The 20,963-nt window shown below is 43.2% G+C and overlaps 2 protein-coding genes across 2 annotated transcripts in view; one reads left to right on the forward strand and one right to left on the reverse strand.

The window, feature by feature from the left end:
• COL26A1 (collagen type XXVI alpha 1 chain) overlaps positions 1–6,119 on the reverse strand; it is a 176,405-nt gene extending 170,286 nt beyond the window's left edge. Inside the window, exon 1 of the mRNA XM_049802443.1 lies at positions 5,968–6,119. Within this exon, the coding sequence (XP_049658400.1) occupies positions 5,968–6,119 (152 nt within the window). The remainder of the gene's footprint in view (positions 1–5,967) is intronic.
• Positions 1–20,963, forward strand: part of RABEP1 (rabaptin, RAB GTPase binding effector protein 1) — an 847,425-nt gene that overhangs the window by 747,309 nt on the left and 79,153 nt on the right. The window lies entirely within an intron of this gene.

Raw genomic sequence — 20,963 nt, forward strand, 5'->3', positions numbered from 1 at the left:
AAGCACACTCTTTACTTGCACATCTGTTCATTTTCAGGAGGAGGAAAACATTAAACTTGTCAAAAACAGCCAAAACATCTAAATGATGTTATTCCATGCAATAAATTGGAAGTCAACAAATAATTGTTTCTTTCCAAAAAGAAGATAAGGAACAAAAACAATAAGGAACAATATCACCATTCCCACCCTTGTTCCTTTCTGTGGCAGTATTAAGGACTAATTCAGATCAGTGCCACATTGTGCATAAATACACTAAGCAGGAGCTTTAGTATTATTCAACTGTATAAAAAGTTGAAAAATTGCAGGACATTAACCCAATTAGTAGCATTATGCTTTTTTTTAACTTTTGCAGCTATGATCCTTAATAGAGTCTTTGTGATATCTAAGTTGGCACAGGCTAGCTTTATGCTCAAAGCCGCAAAATAAACATTATGCCTCAGTGAAAGTAAATTTAAGCACTGTCTACATCTCTCTAATTAAAAGTGATTTGAGAGCTCTGAGCATATTGCAGAAATGAGGTCGGATGAATTTTAGTATTACCCTACAGGAGAGGTAGTCTATGCTTTACAAAACAATAATGTTTCCAGACATGCTAGAGGTCTAATGCAGGAAAGACCATAAGTAACTCACCCAGTATTCTAATCCAGCTGACCTAAAGCACTCTATCCTTTCTGTCTTTCATTGTTACCTCGAAGTCATTCTTCATTTTTCCCCCTTTATCAAGACACAGGCCAATAAAACAAAGATGCAAGTAAATATTCTATGATCCAAGCATCACAGAATCACTCCCCTCAAGCAAAGCTGTGAAGTTTCTAACCTGATGTGTTTCAACTAGGATTTTAGCACACTTACAAGGCCAGCTTTGAGAAAATGAACAAATAAGCGTTATTGAAAGAGACACATTTGTTAATTTATCCAAGAGGAACACAAGTTCACTGCCACCCATCGCTTTTCCTCTCTGCTCCCTTTTTATTCCTAGAGCTGGTAAATGAAACCTACATGAGAGGAAATGATTCACACAAGCAGCTGGAAAGGCAAGACTGTAAGAGATTTCCTAAACGAATACAATTGACTGCAGTAACTACAATCATGTCTGGTATTTCAAAGCCATTCCAGTGTTGCTAGGTCCTTACACTACCATTGGCTTCGCTGTTAATTGCATTGTGAAGTTACAGCACTGAACCCCAGAAGTCAGATGAAGATCATATGGCTGCAGAGTCCAGGAAACAAATATCGGATAGTTCAAGGGTTTGGTGATGAGCTTAAGACCTTCTGACCTCTTGGTTACCTGGGTAGGGCACTTCAAAGGGGAATTAGTGCAGAGGACTCAGCGTGACACAAATCCCAGTTTGTTTGCTTGACATCCTCACGCAGTCCATAGCAAACGATAGAAAACCAGATACCTCAGGCAATGAGCAGAGTATTAGGTGATGGAGGGAATGACTCAGAAAGCAAGATCCTGTCAGTAAAAGGAAAAAGAACCACATTTCTCCAATACGTATAGTTTTATATTCCACACCCACTTAAGAGCCACAAGAGGTTCAGAATTTGGGGCTGAAATCAGGTTCAAATCATCTTTCTCTGGTAAAGAGAGAATTAACAGACAACCATCAGGAAAACTCCAGATACATGTTCTGAAAGCACTCTGACAGACTGCATAAATCAGGATACCAATTTATAGATCACCTTTTAATATTAAGAACAGGCTTCTAACACGTAAAGAGACCCACACTTACTTAAAGCCACTAAAACCTCACCTAAGAGGCTGGAGGTTGTTACATTACAGTACAGTTGTGTGCAGTCCTTCAAATGGGGCTGGGGAGGGGCAATTCCATCCTAGCAAATGTGTAACTGCAGGACCAGGCACAATACAGGCAGCTACTTTGAAAAGAACAGATCTACCTATAACAGGTCCACCCAGACATCTTGGTCTTGAAAGCCAGACATTCAAGTGACCTATTAGGAGACTGCTCACCTCAAGGAATAATGGACAACATATTTCAGGCATCACCTAAACATCCAAAAGCATCAACACTTCAGGATTTTCAGGGGGGAAAAGACAGACAAGCTATAGTACAGGAAAGCTGATGTCAGTTTAAATATCTTCCCCATGTCAAAGCAGCACACAGAGCATATTTAATTGTTCCACTGAATCCACAGCAAAGTGATTTGCCCTCTGACACAGAATAAACCATTGGTAGAAGCACAACCAGAACCCAGGTCTCGCTCTCCTGGGCTGTGCTCTGAGGCACATATGTGGCCTGGCCTTTCATGTTGAAACCTCTGCCTCTAGCAATCGGAGGTTGCACTTACAGATTTCAATTGACCAATATTAATTTCCTCTCCATATCCATCCTCAAGAAACATCACTGCTGTAGCAAGCACTAGGAATTACTATGTGACCAAAATAAGTACTGATTTGTAATTACCAGTATAGTCTGGATAAGAACACCTACTTGGACGGTCCTGTTATTTGTAAAATTGTGGTTCATTCACAGGAAGAAAGTTTTAGGCTGAGGTGTAAGTGTTTTGAAGGTCTATCACAGTCAGACTTTGCATCCACCCCAGCTAACTTTTCTGATGCTACTGTAAAGCTAGCAGTAAGAAAGAGTTATCATCCTACATTGCTTTCCAGTTCACATTTGGGGTTTTTCTTTTGGCTGCCTCCACCTCACATCCAAAGAGGTTTCCAGTCTAAGCACTGCATCTAGCTTCAAAAGTTTCTAACTCCCACACTTGAGTTCACAAGGACTTGATGCACGACTAATTTGAAACTGCAGGAAAATAGGATGAGAAGTCAAGCTGGGAGAACACCAATTCCAAAGACAACTAACACAGATACAGGCATTTGTTGAGAATCAAGCTACTTCCAGCATGGGAATAAGCTTCCCTTAACCCAGTTAGCAAAGCTTCTCATGTCCAAGTCTGGAGGACAGCAGTTTCTGCTTGGCAGACAGCCCCTCCATTCTTACGCTTTGGGTAAGTCCCACTTCCCATTCTCATTGCCTTAACACAGTAGCAAGTTAGAAATGCACACGCTGAATGTGAAACTCAAACAAAATAGTGAGGCTGCGGCAATCTATACTATGCCAACAAACTCTGCTGCTTGGATTTCAGTCATTATTACTTGAATATCCCCCACAGAAGTTCAAAGCAATTCAAGCACGTGCAAAGATAGTCTTTGGTCTAATAACCAGGATCTGTTGACTGAAGCCAACCAGAAGCTAGAATTTTCATTTTAAAAAATGAAACAAAGCAAGCAACATTCCACCAGAACAAGTATTCCACAATTTAATTTTGAAGGATATGAATATTTTTCTTTCCTCCAAATTTCCCTCCACCACCAACCCCCAAGCTTTTTACACTGCCCAGTGCCTTAGTTTTCTGGCAAAAAAAAACCCAAACAAAACATTCAGCAGTCCTCAGAGCCTCAGAAGCCCATCTCTGAGACAGCCTGCAACCTAGATACCACAGACTATATCAGCTATTGAGTTTTGAATGGTTTTCTAGGTGGAAGACAAAAGATTCCATCAACTTTTTTTTTCTCCCCCTCCTTGGAGAAATACAACTTTTATGACAAGCTAATTTAAAAAATTGGTAGCAGATACCCAAAGAACTCAATCATGTCTTCACTTGCTGACCAAGGACAGGAAAAGACAACTGCAGAAACATGGTGTATCTTGCATCAAGGAAACACGCCAACTGCAGAGCATGGCATCAGTATGGGCTGCAACATACCAAAACCTGGAGCTGAAGCAATAACTTTCAAGGCTCTGGCCTTCTTATACTTGGCTGTGAGTACCCAGGAAAAGTGCCAGAAGTCACTGGACAAAGCACTCACTGGGCAGGTGCAGAAGAGAAGGTAGGAATGGCCATGTAGTATCATTAATAGTAATCACCTACCCACCACCTTGTATCCTCCACAGCCTCTTCAGGACGGAGGCCAGCAATCTCTGCTGTGATGGAGCTGCTATTGCTTCATATAATTCAGGTGCTAACTAAGATCCCCTGTTTAGATGGCAAAAGGGACACTGAACAACGTAAACAACAGTTTATACCAGCCTGATTCAGTCCCCTGAAAAAAGCCTTCATACACACATAGATCAATGTCAGACTTCAGAGCAAAAAGCCTCATTCTTATCCAGCACCATATTAAATCCAGAAAAGCACAGCTATCCCAACCTGAAGCTGCACCCTGCAGGAGTCTCCCCCCAAAGGTCCAACATTGTGGCTGGGTAAAGTTTTCCCACACAGATTTTCCCATCAGAAAGTGAAGCTGTTAGACATTTGCCAACAACAAAACTCCACACTCAAGGGGAAATTAAAACATACAAAGATTGCTTCAATGCGTGATATTTGACTAAGGACTTGAATTTTTATTTCAAAACATCCACCAGTGATTTTTTCCTCCCTTCAATTTTTTATTTTCCCCTCTGCTTTAAACTAGAATAGGAGATTCTCACATGGCAGAGTTCCACTGGACAAAAAAGAAAGAAAAAAAAATCTACCAGCTTTCCCAACATCATTGTTTAAATCAGCTTTAGATGATTTTATACAACACTTTATAGACTTAGAGGGATGCATTCCCCTGACAAAGCATCAGCTATCCAAACAACCGAGGCATGGGAAAATCATGCAGGAGTGTGAATTGGGGAAGGTCTTTGGTGAGCAAAGATACAGTCCACAGTCATGTAAGTGTGGTAGCTCTGAACAAAGATCTGCAGGCTAATAGATATGTAAGACAAATGACATGTGGTTCTCATTGCAGCTCACGCTTTGGGAAGGGGGTACCTTGGAACAGATCCAGCTGGGATAGGTTTATCCCATTACTCTCCTATAATTTTCTGCTGTTTCAAACCGTTTGACAGTTACTGTAGTTTAACATCACACCCCCTACAGACTGAGGCCTGTTTGACAGGCCAGCAAACAAAACCACCCCCACTTGGAGATGAAATATGCACCATATGCGAGAACTGTGCAAGGCACAAGACTAGCGCCCACTCTTGTACTTCTGTGACGTGCTGATGTAAATCTGCTATGTAGATGCCTTATCCCAATTCCTAGCCCAAATAAGTGGTTCTAACATAAACCGTCCTCCACAGCAGCACAACTCGTGCATACTAGGTATTAGCAAGGGGAGGAGGAGAAGAGGTAGAGACAGGATGGACGAGCCCTGAATATTAAATTCCCAAGTCCCCACTTAAGGGAATTGCAGAAAAAAAAACCCCAGTGAAATTCAAGAACAACTGGAATCAGGTTAAGCCACCCTCTCGCTTTATACAGTGCGGCTCATTCATCTGAACAGCTGTTTCACCTCTAGAGAAATACCCAGAGAAAACAGAGGGGAGGGGGAGAAGCCTAAATTGTTTGCTCTACTGAAGCAGCAAGATACAGTAAATCAAAACCGATTTACATTAAGTGTATAACAAATTGGTTTGGGATGGGGGGAAGAGGAGAAGAGTGGGAGGTTTGGTTTTAAACAGCTATTTGAAAGCTGCAGCTCTTGAACAGAGATCTGTAATTAAGGTCTTTCTTTTGTTGAGCTGAACAAGTTTTTCCTCGCAGCCGAGGGCTATAACAGTTCCCTCTGCCGGCATCACCAGCGTCCCGGTTCAGGAGGTTTTATGGCTCTGGGACACGCTACCCGGCAGACCCGGCAAAGCCACCTTCCCCTCCCCGACAGGCCGGGGGTGGCAAGAAGGGGAGAGTTTGCGGGTTTTTCATTTGCCAAAGCTCAGCTCCTCGATTCCCTAGTCGCTCCCTGCCCCAGAGAGGAACACTGTTACGGGCAGGTAGGAAGCCTCCCCCACCCCATTTAGGATGAGGGCAGCCCCGTCCGTCAAGCCCCTCGCACCCTCCGCGGGGATTGCTGCCCGCGGTTTTGCCGTGCCTGTCGCTCCGCTCCCCCCGGGAGCCACCGGCGGAGCCCAGCCTCCTCGCCGGGGAGGCGGACCCGGTCTTACTCACCGGCGACTGGCGAAGCCGCTGCCCGGCGAGCCCGAGCTCTGCTCTGGGTAGTTGTGCTGCAGGGTTGATGCTGGGAATTGATAGAGGAAGCCAGTCCCTAGCGCGCATCCATGGAGGCAGCAGCACCAGGACAAGAAGAGAGCCAACTGCATTTTTGCAAGAACAGGGTTTTCCTCCCGCCCCCCACTTTTCCTCTTACACGGCACGGCAGGCGCGGGGCCCCACCGTGCCTCCCCCGGCCGGGGTCACGGCGGGATCCCACGGCGCGAAGGTGCCCCCGGGACCGGGGACCACGGGGCAGGGGTGCCCGGGACACAGGGACCGCTGCTCCGGCTCCCAAAGGCAAGCCCCGTCCCTCGGCAAGCCGAGCCCCGGCGGCGGCGGCTGCTGCTGCTGCCCGGGCAGGGGGTCCGGGGCCAGCGCGGCTCTTTGCGCCCAGGGCGCGCACTCAGCCCCGGATGCCTTTTCAAATTTGGCGAGGTTGGTCCGACTCCGTCAAAGGGGGCGTGGGGTTTCGGCGTTAACCCTTGCCAAGCCTCGCAGCAGACCCCGCTGCGAAGGGGCTCCCCGTCGGTGAAGGCGGCCGGGGACCCCGGGGCCGGCGAGCCGCGGTCCCGCACGGGCACGGAACAGGCCGGAGCTGCGCGCTCCCACCCGGGCAGAGCTGGGGAAGCCCCGGCTCAGCTCTGGGCACAGGCAGGGAGCACACCTGGGGAGCCCGAGCCCTGATCCCAAAAGATCCCCGACACAGATCACGAGGCCCTGCATCTCCTCGATTAACCGAGAGCCAGTTTGAGGGGAACCCACTGCACTTCAGCAGTGCCACCCAAATGCCCAAAAACTGGTGCCTGCTGCCACGTTCGCACTGCAGAAGTTCCACAGATAAAGTAGGAAATAAATAATTTTTTAAGATGCTTCATTCACAAGGTAACCAGTGAAAAAGTAATCTCTGCTTCAGTATGTGCATCCTGCTCCTTTTGGCATTACACGTAAGCATTACCTTTGCCACCACCTTGTATAGACCCCCCTTGCCTAGCAGCCAGGATGGCCTTGAGCTTGGAGAATTGCACAGTCAGCCCCAGGCAGGAGGAACAGTTTTGCAGTTGTGGAAGGACATGGGCGTTTTGCAAAGGCAGTACCCCAACAAGGAAGCCAGTGGTAAGGCTCCCTCCCTGTACAGCAGCCAAATTTGTGTTTAAAACCCTCGTACATCCCCCATTTGGTAACAGCATCACAGACCCCATTTGCTGGCCTTTCAGTGTCCCCTTCCCAGCTCCGGAGGAACCTGGGCTGTTGCAGCTCACTGGGCAAGTGACTTGTCTGAACCAAACACCACAAGGAGGGATGTAATTTTTAACACGACACAGCTATCTTTCTAAGTTTTTTTACCCTCAGATCCTGCAAGCTCACAATACCTGCTCTGCACTTCCACTGCTTGTGCAGCCATCCAAAGACAGCCTTGATTTACTACTGAAAGCAGGTCTCTTGCTGGGGTATCCAAGGGGCCCAGGGCTTCCCTATGGGGGGGGCTCTGCAAAGGCAGAGACCTCTTCCCCTCAGGAGTAACACAATCCCTGTAAGATGCTGCAGCTGGAAAACGATCCCTGCAGGATGCTGGGAAAATGGCTAGGTTCATCCCCCACCCGTGGGTGAGCACCTACCCCTTCCCCCATGGTGCCCACCTCCAGAGCCTGCACACAGAGATAAATAGCCCCTGGCTGGAGCCTGTAACCAGACAAGTTTAGACTGCAAATGAGGCACCAGGTTTTTAAACAGCCACCGTCATTAATCACTGGAGCAAATCACACAAGGAGGCAGAGATGCAGTTTGCACTGCAGCTCAGCACAGCCTCCTTGGGGTTGCCCCACAGCTGCCCCCAGGGTGTCCCAGACCCAGAGCTGGAGCAGACAATTGATCAGCGCTCTCTGGACTCAAAGGGCGATGAAAAGGTCCGGTCCAGCAGCATTAGGCCACCAAGCCCTCTCAGAAACAGCCACTATTCATTTACAAAAAGCCCTCAGTACCTGGAGCTGGGACATAACAGGGCCCTCTGTCCCCAGCCCTCAATCAGGTCAGCCTGAGCACCCTTCCCTCCAGTCTTGCCTCGCTCTCAGCAAGGGAAACACCTTCTCTTCCCTTCTCCCACCCCCCAAAAAAACACATAGCTCCCAGCAACTCACCCTAGGATATTCAGCCACTCAGCCATTTTGCTCAGAGTCAGTTCTCAGGAAACCTCTGCTCAGCCTGACAGGGTAACAAAAAAAGAGGCTTACTCTCTGGTCTCCCCTCTCAGTAAGGCTACAAACTACCCCAAATTCACCCTTCTGAGAAAGCAGTCAGAAGCTGCAACACATACAATACACTAAGCAGTTCTCTGAGGCTCTCCTGCCCTTTAATCTGGGTGATCATTCTCAGCTGTGTGTGCACAGCCAAACTGGGTGCAGCTGGACACCCACCCCTGGCAGTTTACTGTGCTCGGGGGGCCTGGTTCAGCCTTTTGTCCCAAACACACTAAGTTCCCTCTCCTGACAGGCTGGGATAGATCATTTATCAGTATTTAACAGCACTGAACAGCACCAGTGGCTTTCTGACCCACTCTCCTGGCTTGGGTTAGCCCCTTCAGAAGCTCTTCGTAGTCTTCAAGTCTTAACTGTCCAAGAGCATTTTATTTTCGGTTGCATGCAAAATTTGCTGTTTCAGCCTTCACTGGCTTTGCAAGACCCTAGGAGATATTAAACACAGGTGATTAGACAAGACATGATTCTGGCAAATTATTAGAGACATCTGTAGAAAGCTAATGTTCTTCCTATTTCATGAACTGAGATACTGGAGACCAGAGGTCAAATGACTTTGCTCAAGACTGCAAAGAGCTAAAGGCAAGGCCAGAAATAGAGCTCAGATCTCCAGGCTCCCATTACTTGCTTCTACTCTGTATGGCTGATTTGAAATGAAAATGAGGAATTAACGTCCAAGCTGGTTGTGGAAAGAGAGAAGAAAGGGTGATATTGTCTACTGTAAGAGGAGAATTAAAGATGATATTTCATTTTAGTCCTTTGTATATACATAATATAATCAAACACAATAGCAGTAATAAATGAATATTTTTTTCTCCCCCTGGTGCTTACAAGTGCAATATATTCTAACAATTTCTCAAAACTGTGTTGATAAATTGAAAACACAGTGATGGAGGTAACAAAGACAGCCAACAAAAACATAATCCATTCAATTTATCAGAGGGACTAGCTTCGAGAAGAAAACCCTTGAAATCTGAACAGTCATGTTCTTATAAACCAGACATAATATATTTCAAAACATAAAGCTACAGTTTTTATGCCTGTGCATGAGCATGTTAATTAAACATTTGCCCAGGCAATCAGGGCTTGCCGTGGTTTAACCTCAGCCAGCAACTAAGCACCACACAGCCACTTGCTCACTCCCACCCAGTGGGGAAGAGAATCAGAAAAAAAAGCAAAACTTGTGGGTTGAGATAAAGACAGTTTGATAGGACAGAAAGGAAGAAAAAAAAAGACAACAACAATTATAATAAAAGAATTGGAATATAAAAAACAAGTGATGCACAACACAATTGCTCACCACTCACTGACCAATGCCCAGTTAGTTCTTGAGCAGCAATCTGCACCCCACCCCCGGCCATGTCCCTCCAGTTTATATACTAGACATGACGTCGCATGGTATGGAACACCCCTTTGGCCAGTTTGGGTCAGCTGTCCTGGCTGTGTGTCCCCTCCCAGCTTCTTGTGCCCCTCCAGCCTTCTTGCTGGCTGGGCACGAGAAGCTGAAAAATCCTTGACTTCGTACAAACACTACTTAGCAACAACTGAAAACATCAGTGTGTTATCAACATTATTCTCATACTAAACCCAAAACATAACACTATACCAGCTACTAGAAAGAACATTAACTCTATCCCAGCCAAAACGAGGACAGGGCTAAATAAATTATTTGGATGTATTTCACCAATTCAGTTCAAGATGGGAGAGGCAGGGTGCATACTAGAAAGCCACAATGCATGGAAGCACAGAGGGGAAATAATAAAGAGGCAAGGGCCAGGTTTTCAATTTACCAACCCTATTATTGACTTGCTATCAAGAAAAAGCAGTCCCTGGAGGGCCTTCCTCCTACACACTGCTCACCTTCCATGCAAGTGACACCCTTATGCTGTCATGTCAGAAGACTAATCCATTGGACATGTGTGGGCACATGGTGTTTCACATGGTCTGGAGTGTTTTGCAGCTTCCTAGTCCATTGGGCATACCCGAGACATAAGACATCAGGAACTGTTCTGTGAAAATATCTATAATTTCTTTAAACATACACCACATGCAAGCCAGCCACTAAATGAAGCGGGGGGAAATATAGACAATAAAAGGAACATTCTAAGTTTAGTCTGATTTTTGTTCTGTTGCAAAGGAAAAAACTGGAATGATACAGCAGAAGATGGATTTGTTTTCTACAATGTTTTCAGTTTGAAAGGTAACTCAAGAAGGTAGACAAGCACTGTCATATCATAAGCAGAGTCCAGCTCCAGAACTGCAATGCCATCTCAACTGTTCAGCACCACTTACAGCATTACAAAAGTCAGTAGTTAGCTGAAAAAAGAGTCACAATGTTGTTAGAATCATGGCAAACGAATTTTGAAAGGCCCATCCCTTGGATTTTGTGAGTGCATTTTTCATGTGCATACTAAGAAGAGACCAAAGGAAAAGCAGCTTTGTTCTAGCTGATAAAACCTTGTCGAGCTTTAGAATTATGAAGTGTCCTTTTGAAGTCAGAATGAAGGCATTGAGAAGACCATCTAAAACCAAAAAAAATTTGGATAAACCCCTTCTAGCTTCCTAAGACACCTAGATTATTTCACTGTGATATAACAAAGCAGTCAAGGAACCTTGAAAAACTAGAAGAGATGGTTAAGAGGTTAGTAACAGAAAGAGTTCAAGACCTCTGTTATAAATTAAATTATAAGATTACTAAGGTTATTGTAACACATCTATTACTGGGAAGTCAAACCAAACCTAATCAAACTGAAAACTTTAGGGGACTGTGGTGGTTTTTAAGCTAGGAGGTAGCTAGCGTGTGAAATTTTCTTGAATTTGACCTGGAATAAATCAATCAATGTTGAACTCAAAATGGAATAGAACTGAAAAAAGTCACACTTACACAAACAGTTTAGCATACAGTAAACATGATAGACTGTGATATTGTATGAAGCACAAGAAATGATCCAGAAGCCATGACATTGGCAAAATTCATTGACCTTAGGTGAGAACTTTGCCTGAGTGAAGCACCCGCGTGGGTATTATAAAGTAATACACTGGATAAAATAACTCAGATTGAAACGTAATTCAGCAGATGGAAAATGTGATGACTAAAGAGATCAGCAAGACAATGCCTACGTCTGGTGGAATTACACATACTCTGAGCATTATTGTGTCCTGGGAAAAATAATTTAAGGTCACCTTTGATGTCAGGCAAAAATTCTCCCAACCAGACTTGCACTGAAGCACTGATCTGCACAAGCAGAGGCGGTTTGTGGACACACCCTTGATCCATCAGACTCACCAAGAATGCAATAAAGCAGGAATTCACACAGGTGTGATAAAGCCAAGGCACAAATAGCACCAGGTCCATTGCACTCAAACCTGCCAGAGTAGAAACAGATTCAGAAGTAGCCAGAAAGGACTGCAAGAGTTATCTAATCCCTTTTCCTTCTCCCTGCTAGAAGGCAGGATCTATTATACATAGATTATTGTTGGCACAAATTTTTCTGTGTTGTTCTGAAAGACCCCAAGACAGAAACTCCCCATGCTCATCTGAAAACATATTCCAATGCTTTGGGCTCTGAACTGGTAGTTTTTCTTAACATCCAACCTCAGTCTGTTTTGTTGCAATTTAAGCTTTTAATATCTTACTTTCTCCATTGTGGATGTAGAAGTCTATTCCTCCTCTCTTTGAACAGACTTCTAATTCCTCAAAGTACCTTTAAAAATGTTTTAACACCTCTCCTTGCCTTCTAGAAGCAAAACAATGCCAACTTCTTCAGACTTTCCCTGCAGGTCATATATTACATAGTTCTGATACTTTCTGGTATTCTCTGGACTTGCCAGCTGGTTTACATCTATCTCGTAGTATGGTACCTATAACCTATACTTCTGTGCAATACCTCTGCCTTGCTGAAGATTTGCCTTTTTGGCATCTGTACATCATTGTTAATCCATGTTTAGTTTGGGATTCTCTGCCTTTTCTGCAGAACTGCTAACCTGACTTTCCCCCATCCTGTATTTGCTAGTTAAAATTATTCCTGCCAAAGCATAGTGCCCTGCAGTTGTCCTTAATGAGTTTCATCTTACTTTATTCAGATCATATCACCAATTTGTCAAGATCACTTGAAATTTTAATCCTGCCTTCTAGTGTTCTTGCATTCAGTTCCAGTTTTGCCTCATCTACAGATTTAATAAGCATGCTCCTTCTTCCACCACTGAGGTCACTAAAGAAAACATTGGGAGGTTTGTCTCCATGTCTGTATCCTCAAACTATGTTCCTGTTCATTAACTGTTCATTAAACATTATTCAGTCACTGAGGGCTGCCTGCTTGCTTGATGCTGTACAGGACATAAACACTGAACTTATAAACTCTCCAGACCACAGACGGTCTTGAACTTCTACAACAAAACAAAGTACTTTGTAACATGCAGTGGAAGGAGCTACCAGGCTGCAATTTTCAATGAGTCATTGACTATAGGACATCCAGATTCAGTGGTATCTTAATGCTTAGCTGATTTGAAAAATCCATCCTGAGTCACAGACTCTCTCTGAATCTCAGAGAAGCAAGGACTTTCAAGACCAAAGACTGTCTCAGTTTTGGACTCTGATATCCTCCTACTTCTCTCAATTTCCCCATGGACCCAGGTTGCCTGACTTGAGCAACCCAACATGAATGGGAGTCTGAGTTCCCTTTCTGTATTGTGGAAGTCACATGAAAGGGAGTGGGCTCATCCCCTTCCTGACAAAATACACAAGTAAAGGCACACAAAAAAGTTAAGAAAGGATTTATGGAAATAAGCTCCCTCTTCCCAGCTCCTGCACACCCCAGAAGTTGTGCCATCCACCCTGTGGAGCCAAGGAACAGAAGAACTGGGAGGGATGCAAGTGGAGAGACTGGAATCCCCTTTCCTCCACACAGCAAACCTGTATGTTCCATCCATATTTTTCCAGCTTCTACTGATTTTTTTCAAATCTCCTAGGAATTTTCCCTGTGGGCCATGACAATGAGGCCTTACCACAATAGTCTGCTTTTCTTAGCTGGGTTTCACAGGCCCCCTAGCAGTTGGCTATGGTCCTTCAAAAGTTTGTGGGCTGCAAGCTGAAAATTGCCTCACTGTGGCCATTGTACAGGGACCACCACCTCTGCAGCATGATTCTGCCCAGCTAAGACCTGAAGTTGCCTCCAGTATTTTCACCTTAGATGCCTGCAGTTAAGGTGGATTAATAGCAGCCATATGCTTTCTCCCTTTTCTCTCCTCTACCTTGTTCCACAAACTGCTTACCTGCAGCCATCTGTCTTCACAATGCAAACTTCTTGCTAGTCAGTGCCTGCCTGCACCATCTTTGCCTGTTTTGGACCTTAGCACACAGGCTGCAGGACCTTCTGTTTCCTCATTGCTGCAGGAGTTTCCCTGAGCCTGCTCTGGCATAGCTTTCACTATCTCTTTGTGTTACTGCTAAACAGTCAGCCACAATCCAACTGTCATACCTGTATTTTCCTTACAGTTCTATCTTTACCTTACTCTGCTCTACAGCACTATGTATCTAGATTCACAGGACCCCACTGATAGCTGACATTACCTATTTCTTGAAGCATTCATGTGAGCTTCTCCCTTCTCTGTCTTCATTCTTTTCCCAAGATCCTATTTTTCGAATTAAGTCTTGTTTTCATGGACTTTGTCTGTTTCAATGTGATTAATCCCCTTCATTATTTTAAAATCATTGACTGAATCACAGCAAGATCTCTTTTTAAACAAGATAATACCAAAGCTCTTCAGTCTTGCTTTCTAACTCAGAGCTGAAAGGCAGAGTATTATTCTCTTTTTCATTGCTTTATCCCCTTAATCATATCCTTCTTAGCTAGAGTGAGCAGTACTGGAAAGAGCACTCTGAACAAGAACTCACCAGTGTCTTATGCAATAACAATAACACCTTTTTGATATACACTCTACTCTTACTGTAATGCAACACAACATCCTGTTCAGTTGTTGGGGACTTTTTTCTACAGCTGTGTGTTAGGCTGAGAGCTCTGGGGATTATGTAAAGGGAATATGCTCCAGATTTATCAATTTACCTTTATGAACATTTTGCTCTATTCATTCTAAGGGGAGCAATCATGTAAGTAAACCCCAAAACTGTTCAGTGGCACTGTCTTGCTCTTTAGCTAGCTCTCTACCTAATCTCCTCTGCTGAATCTTACAGATTCCCCCATGGAAGCAATAAAGAGGCAGGTAAGGTGCTAAATATGAAAGAATCGTTGTAAGCATTAAAGGCTAAAGTCACTGCAAGGCAATTGGATCCAAGTATTTCTTGGCTATGCACATGTACACTAATGCTAGCTTAGGTGTTCACAGTATACTCTAACGTCACCAACGGATACCACACCTAATGGGCTTGCTATCCAAAATCCACCCCTCTTCCAGGGCCTCTGGGTGGTTTTGTCAAACAAGCTGAGTCTGAGCACCTTCTTGAACAGGTTGCATGCAGATTTTCTTCCCCTCCTCGCTTCCATTTCTAAATGACCCAAACTGGAACTTCTAAATTGTACTTTGCAAATATCCAGCTCCTCACATAGAACACAGATCTCTCTTTCAGCACAAGAAGTGTTCTTCATCTCTCTCTCTTTTCTGTTCTGCCTAAGGGAGATCAGTCTCTCTACAGATGCAAAACCAATCCCCAAATAATCCTCTGGGATTACACTGGCTCTCAACCCCTCACACCACGGGGTCTCAGGCAGGAAGGATACATGGACTGTTAGTCTACACCCAGAAAGAATCTAGTTGAACTCCCTGACCTACCAGAGCCATCAGGCAATCTCTCAGTGCCTCCCTTTATAACACAGGGTTTAGTGCTTTGTTATATATCATGGCTATTGTAAGGATAATAAGAAATGGAATAAAAATGATATGGTATAAATAGTAAAAATAATGAAAGAAGAGAAGAAAAAAATAAAAGAAGCAAGATGAGATGTAATCTAAAGAGAGAGATAAATTGTTCTTTTTTTGGCAGAAGGAAATGATAAAGTCTGCAAGATACTATGAAATGTTTAAACTGATTGTTGCCCAAAAAAGAAATAAAAGCTTTTGACCAGACTAAGGAGATTTTTGGTATGTGATGGAATGGTAGGACAAGACTATCATCCTTGCTGTGTGCCTGGAAAGAAGTGGCTCACAGCAAAACATTTTTTGGCTCAATTCACATCTTGAGTATTTAACTCTAAGATTGTTGTGAAAAACCCGGTGCAGTGCCCCAGCTGTAGGGTGATGCACTATTTTGCATTGAAAACAGGTGTTCAGCTGGCTGGCTTTCTAGCAGAGCACAGTAGATTTGTCCCAGATTTTCTGTACATGATCTCTAGGTAATACTTGCCTTTTTTTTAGATGTTTCAAGAAAATTAGATAATTATTTTCCATGTTCTGAGCCTTCCCTGAACTGACTGACAATAGATTTACAGAGCTGAGCTGTAGGTCAGGCAGAGAGGGAGTCTGGCCAGCTTACAGAGGAGGTGAGTGGACTTTGGAAAAAGCAGTGCTGCAATTCTGGAGCACGTCTGAGAACAACCACAGCTTGTACATACACCCTGGCACACTGCAGTTATGGCTAGAGACCTACTGAGGTGCAGTCTCTGGCTGGGGAAGAGAAGAGAACAAACAGTCTTGATAATCCAACCATTCATTTCCTTAGTTTTGAAGCTGTGTTAGGTAAAGAACTACATTAACTGAAACTCTCCACTGTGTTTATTCATTTTATATGGCTTTGAGATACAGTTTCTTCAAAAGATCCTGTATAATCAATCTCCATTGTTCTGTATATATTTGCAGAAGATAACAGCTTCATTAAAATATGGTGTGCTATTAACAGCAGTAAATATATAGCCTTAAACCTTAAAATGTAATGCAATTAAATAAGAAATATGAACCTAAGGAGGTTAAGTGCAATCAACCACTGACATGTACATTTGATTTGAATTAAAAAACACACACAGAGGGAAATAAAGGGCCTCCGTACATACTTGGATAACAGGAAATCCCCTGGATGTTAAAATAGTGAATTTAAGAATGGAGAATATAAAGGTCTAGTTCAAATTAAAGATTTTATGACTGAGGACTCCATTAAATCTTTGAACACTTACAGTAAAGAGTTTGGAATGTCTCCAGTCCAATTCTTTATGTTCTCACAAGTGACAGATTATACTTCTGAACTTCTACGGCAAAAGAAAGAAAGAGTGATTGTATTAATCTGTCTAAATCTGGAGCTTGCTAATTAAGATGAAAACTATAACAATCTGTGCTTAGGTGAAGCATAGTATTTTTATAACCCCACTCAAGACAACATCACTAGCCAAGCCAAAAGTAGAAGATTTAAGTTTTCAAATTATTGAAGAACAATAAAATAACGAACCACTTAATACCATATGATCAACAATCTGTACTAAATATGAACTCTTTTATAGTACTCAGTCTAGTTCACTTTTTATATTTCCAAGACATTCCCATGGTGTTTAAAATACAGAGTACAGCACGCTGCTTCTAGCTCCACCCCTACCCGCAGAAATGCAAGGATCTTCAACTGCAGCAAGTCCACAGTGGCAGGCCACATTCAAACAAAGTGCCAGTCTCACACATAAGTGTATTTGTAGCCATAAGATATTAAGGAGGACCTTTCAAATGAAGAGTTTGCAAGTTAGTCAAGCACTGGAAATTAATGTACCACTTTTCCCAGGTTTCAAAGGGAATTGAGGAAAATTATCAAGGCTACAGATTTTTAAGGCAAGGGCATAGAGTTAAGCATTTATTACTGTCTCGAGTACCTGAGCAAAGATTTAAGATCTTGTTCCAGACTCCTCAAAACATACTAATTACTGGTATAAATCTGCTGTCTCTAATGGCACACTGCCAAGAGGTAATTGAGCCTTAAATGAAAATGAATGTGAGACATCTGAAAAGACAGCTGATTTGGCCCAGGATGTTAGCAGAAACTTAATGCCTGGAAGGACTGCAGGGTTAAGGAACTCCTGTGTTTGGCCATAAACTCCAAAGTAACACATAAGTCAAATCAGAGGATGAAAATGAGAGAAAACAAAATCTTCCTGTCAGTAAGATCTCCTTTCCTATAGGACCACGTGGCAGTCCCTCTAAAAACAGTACACACTTTTTTGCTTGCTTTCTGTGAAGTCATTGAGGGTCTGGCCTTGAGTGAACAAATAAATCAGACAATGTTAATAAATGCAGACTCTTCTCAGACCAACAGACACCACAACTGTCAGTAAGAAACAAAACTTACTTTGAAATTTTATATTCAAAACAAAAAGCATAAGGGTCTAATAGAAAAGGTTCCATGAGCCCTTGTGAATCACAAATAACAATAATCCTTTCATTGTCTTGTTTCAGTACCTTGTAGTCTACCACCTATGAAACAGTTTTTACCAAACATAAAGGGTTTTTGCCAAGCCCGACAAGGCTGCTATGCTCTCTTCTAAGAGTATAGGGTGCCCAACACATCCCAGCACAATATTTCTCATTTCTCACCCATCAGGCTGTGTTTCTGTCTGACTGCTCTCACAAACAGGTATTGAGAACAGGTCTGACTAACGGTATGACTATATGCACACTTTAATTCAGTGTACATCTGCACAGTAGCCAAAAGAAATGGTCCCATCCTTGACCCAGTTGGCCACATTCCCATTGGTCCTCATTACCTTCTTTATGCTAGCACCAGGTTTTTGTGCAGTTACACAATGAACAGGTTCAGGGAGCTGATTTTTTTTTTCCCCAGAGGCATCAGACTAGTTTTCAATTGAATCAGTCCCATCTAAACAGGTAATTGGAAGGAAGCTAGATGGAGAGCTGGGGACATGAATGGAGGCAATACTACTTCTTTGAGTGGGTGGTGATACAAGTTTATGTCATATGTAAAAGAGCATGCATTCACAGCATAAATTAAGAGTCCAGGCTCTGTCAACAGGCAGCAAAGACTCTCCTAAATAGATGCTTCCAGTGGGTAATTTAGAATACCTAAACAAGAAGCCTAAAACTAGACAGCATGAATATGACAAGACCATAATGTCTCAGTACTCTTACTCCTACAAAGAGTTGAGGCTCTATTTACAAATGCAAATGATCTGGGCTTTAGCAGAAATACTTTTGCTTAATGTTTTTTTCCATGGAAAAATTGAAACTTCCCCCTGTGAGGCAGAAAGAAGACCCTCTGAAGGGCTCTCCTGCTAAACACAATAAACATCTGTGGGTTCTTTCCTCTCAAATGCTATTTTTCTAGGGGGTCCCTCTCTGATGAATTAGCAGTCCCAGCAGATCATGGCAAACAATCCTGCATACCACATCTTAAGAAATGGTACTTCTTGGAACAGATCGGTTTGGTCTGCCTTAACACAGGCAAGTTAACACCACATTATCAAATGCAGTGAGGTCACTAACCTCCATCAGATGATCTGCTTGATCCTTTTCAGACAAAAAAAAGAAAAAAAAAAGAAAAAAAAGAAAGAAAGAAAAAAAAAGCTTGGATTCCTTAAAGAAATCTGAGTGCTCCAAGCTGGAAGCAGTAGGCTCGGCCACTCACAGCCCACCCACCTACAGATCAAGATGGACTGGAACAACCTCCTCCATGAGCCAGAAAAGTGAAGGGGGTTGGGAGGTGGGAGGAAGAGTTTCATATTTCATCTACCACTTTTAATAGAAAACAGAACATGGTGGGGGGTTGAAAGGAAAACGGCAAATCCCCTGGAGATCCTAAGTGTTGGCTTTGCAAGTCAAAACTGCCAATCACACCATGTCCCCTCCAACTCTTGAAGGGAAGGAAAGAAAGGAGGCACTGGACTGGTGCATTTAGCCACTAGGTGTTACTGTTGCTCCACAGAATGCGATCAGAGCAACGACTCTAGACTAAGCAAAACATCTACCAGAGACATCATCTGCAGCTGTACCTTAAGATTTAATCCGTAGAAACGAAATCCTACTTCTGGACTCACATATTGTGACTCAAAAATCAGAGTACTTTGGTGTGTTTTCTTGGGGGGTGCGTGGAGGTAGACTGCTGCTCCTTGTGTTTTGTTTATACATCACTGCATAAATGGAGCAAGTCAAATTCATCCCTTGGGAACTTCCACTGACTTTGATGAAGGTACTTAGGGAGAATTGGGCCGCTTAAGGTGTCACTGAGTTCATGTCCACTGGTCAGGAAAATACATTGGCCACTGAGTTGTCTGCCTCCCTCCCTTCTCTGTGACTGGGCACAGCCTGCACTGACACTTAGAGGCATTTTAATTAATCCTAGATCTGCTGTCAGCCACATGGGTTCTTCAGGCAAGTCATTTAACCTTTCTCTGCTTTTGTTTCTCCATCTATAAAATGGAACTAAAGATCCACATGTCTTCTGGGAAGGACTTTGAGACCACAGATAAATCATTGCTGTAGTCCTTGACAATCTGTTAGCAAGAACCAAGCAACAGGTTTTGCATTAGCTTTTTCTGTTGATTCCAGAATAGGTTTTCTGAGAAAGACTGAACTGAGTGCTTACCCCTCCTTAGTAGCAACTTTTAAGCAAAACCGACTCATGATTAAGAACAGTGCTCCACTGCACCCCTGTCAATGCACCTTAATGTCCTGTTTCTGTTTGGTCCTTTTTCATAGCTCTACCAAAACTTTATCCAGAAGACAGCCACACTTCATCCAAACCTTCATCATTTACTTAATCAACTAGGCTTTGAATCTCAGAGACATATCCCTCCCCTGAGCTTCTTAAGCGACAAGTTTTCAGTCTCAACAATACTGATGTTCTCCTTAATTTTTAATAACAGGCTTCAGTGCACAAAAATAAGTGTTTCTTCCTTTCAGTTCTTGTATTCTATGCCTTGCCCCCAAGTGAACCAGTATAAATAAACAGAGGATGTAATGCAGGTCTCTGCCTGCACCCACTAGAAAGCTGTTTCTGCACACAGACAATAAATGTCATGCAACGCACAACAAACAGGCATTTTCATGGTAAGTCTTGCCACATGGTTGTACTTCTAACCAAGGCATTATTTTCACACACATTTGAGTGCTCTAGGGTATGTTTTCCAAAGTTTGGAAACATTGTTACAGGACATTAAACAAAGTACCAGTACTGAACCACAAAATCTTATGAAAGATTTTTTGAGTTTTTTGCATAGGAAAATTTTTATATGCCACATTAAATGATACATAATGCAAACTTAAAATACCATTCTCCGAAAGACTGACTGATTGGCAAGTGTGAAAGTATTATCTGAAAGGTGACTGGCACCATATTTTACTGCTGCTTCCAGTAAAACCGGTGGGCCTCTAACTTGGAGGCAAAGTCCTCTTATTTGCAATTCAGGCAACAAACATCACATGCCTTGATACAGCAATCAATGCGTCTCAGAGTTTGAGTTCTCATACACATTTCTAGAGTGAAGAACAGTTTTATTGAAATGTTATTGATAGCCTGCAATTGCTTTTGGCTTTTGAAGGAAGAAGGAGGATCTGTCCATGGAGAATCACCTGGAGATGATAATTTTTGCTTGCTACCAAAAGATTATGCTGGCAAAACGGCTATCTAATAAATGCAAGACTTATAGACCATTACCAGTATTGTCTGGAAGTAGTTCACTTACTACTGGAGTTTTCTCTCAGCTGCAGCCTAACAAAGAGTTTTCAATAAGTGAAACAAAATGGCCTTGCTGATTTGTACACGTG

Source organism: Accipiter gentilis, chromosome 6 (assembly GCF_929443795.1).
Source record: "Accipiter gentilis chromosome 6, bAccGen1.1, whole genome shotgun sequence".
Lineage (NCBI taxonomy): Eukaryota > Metazoa > Chordata > Aves > Accipitriformes > Accipitridae > Astur > Astur gentilis.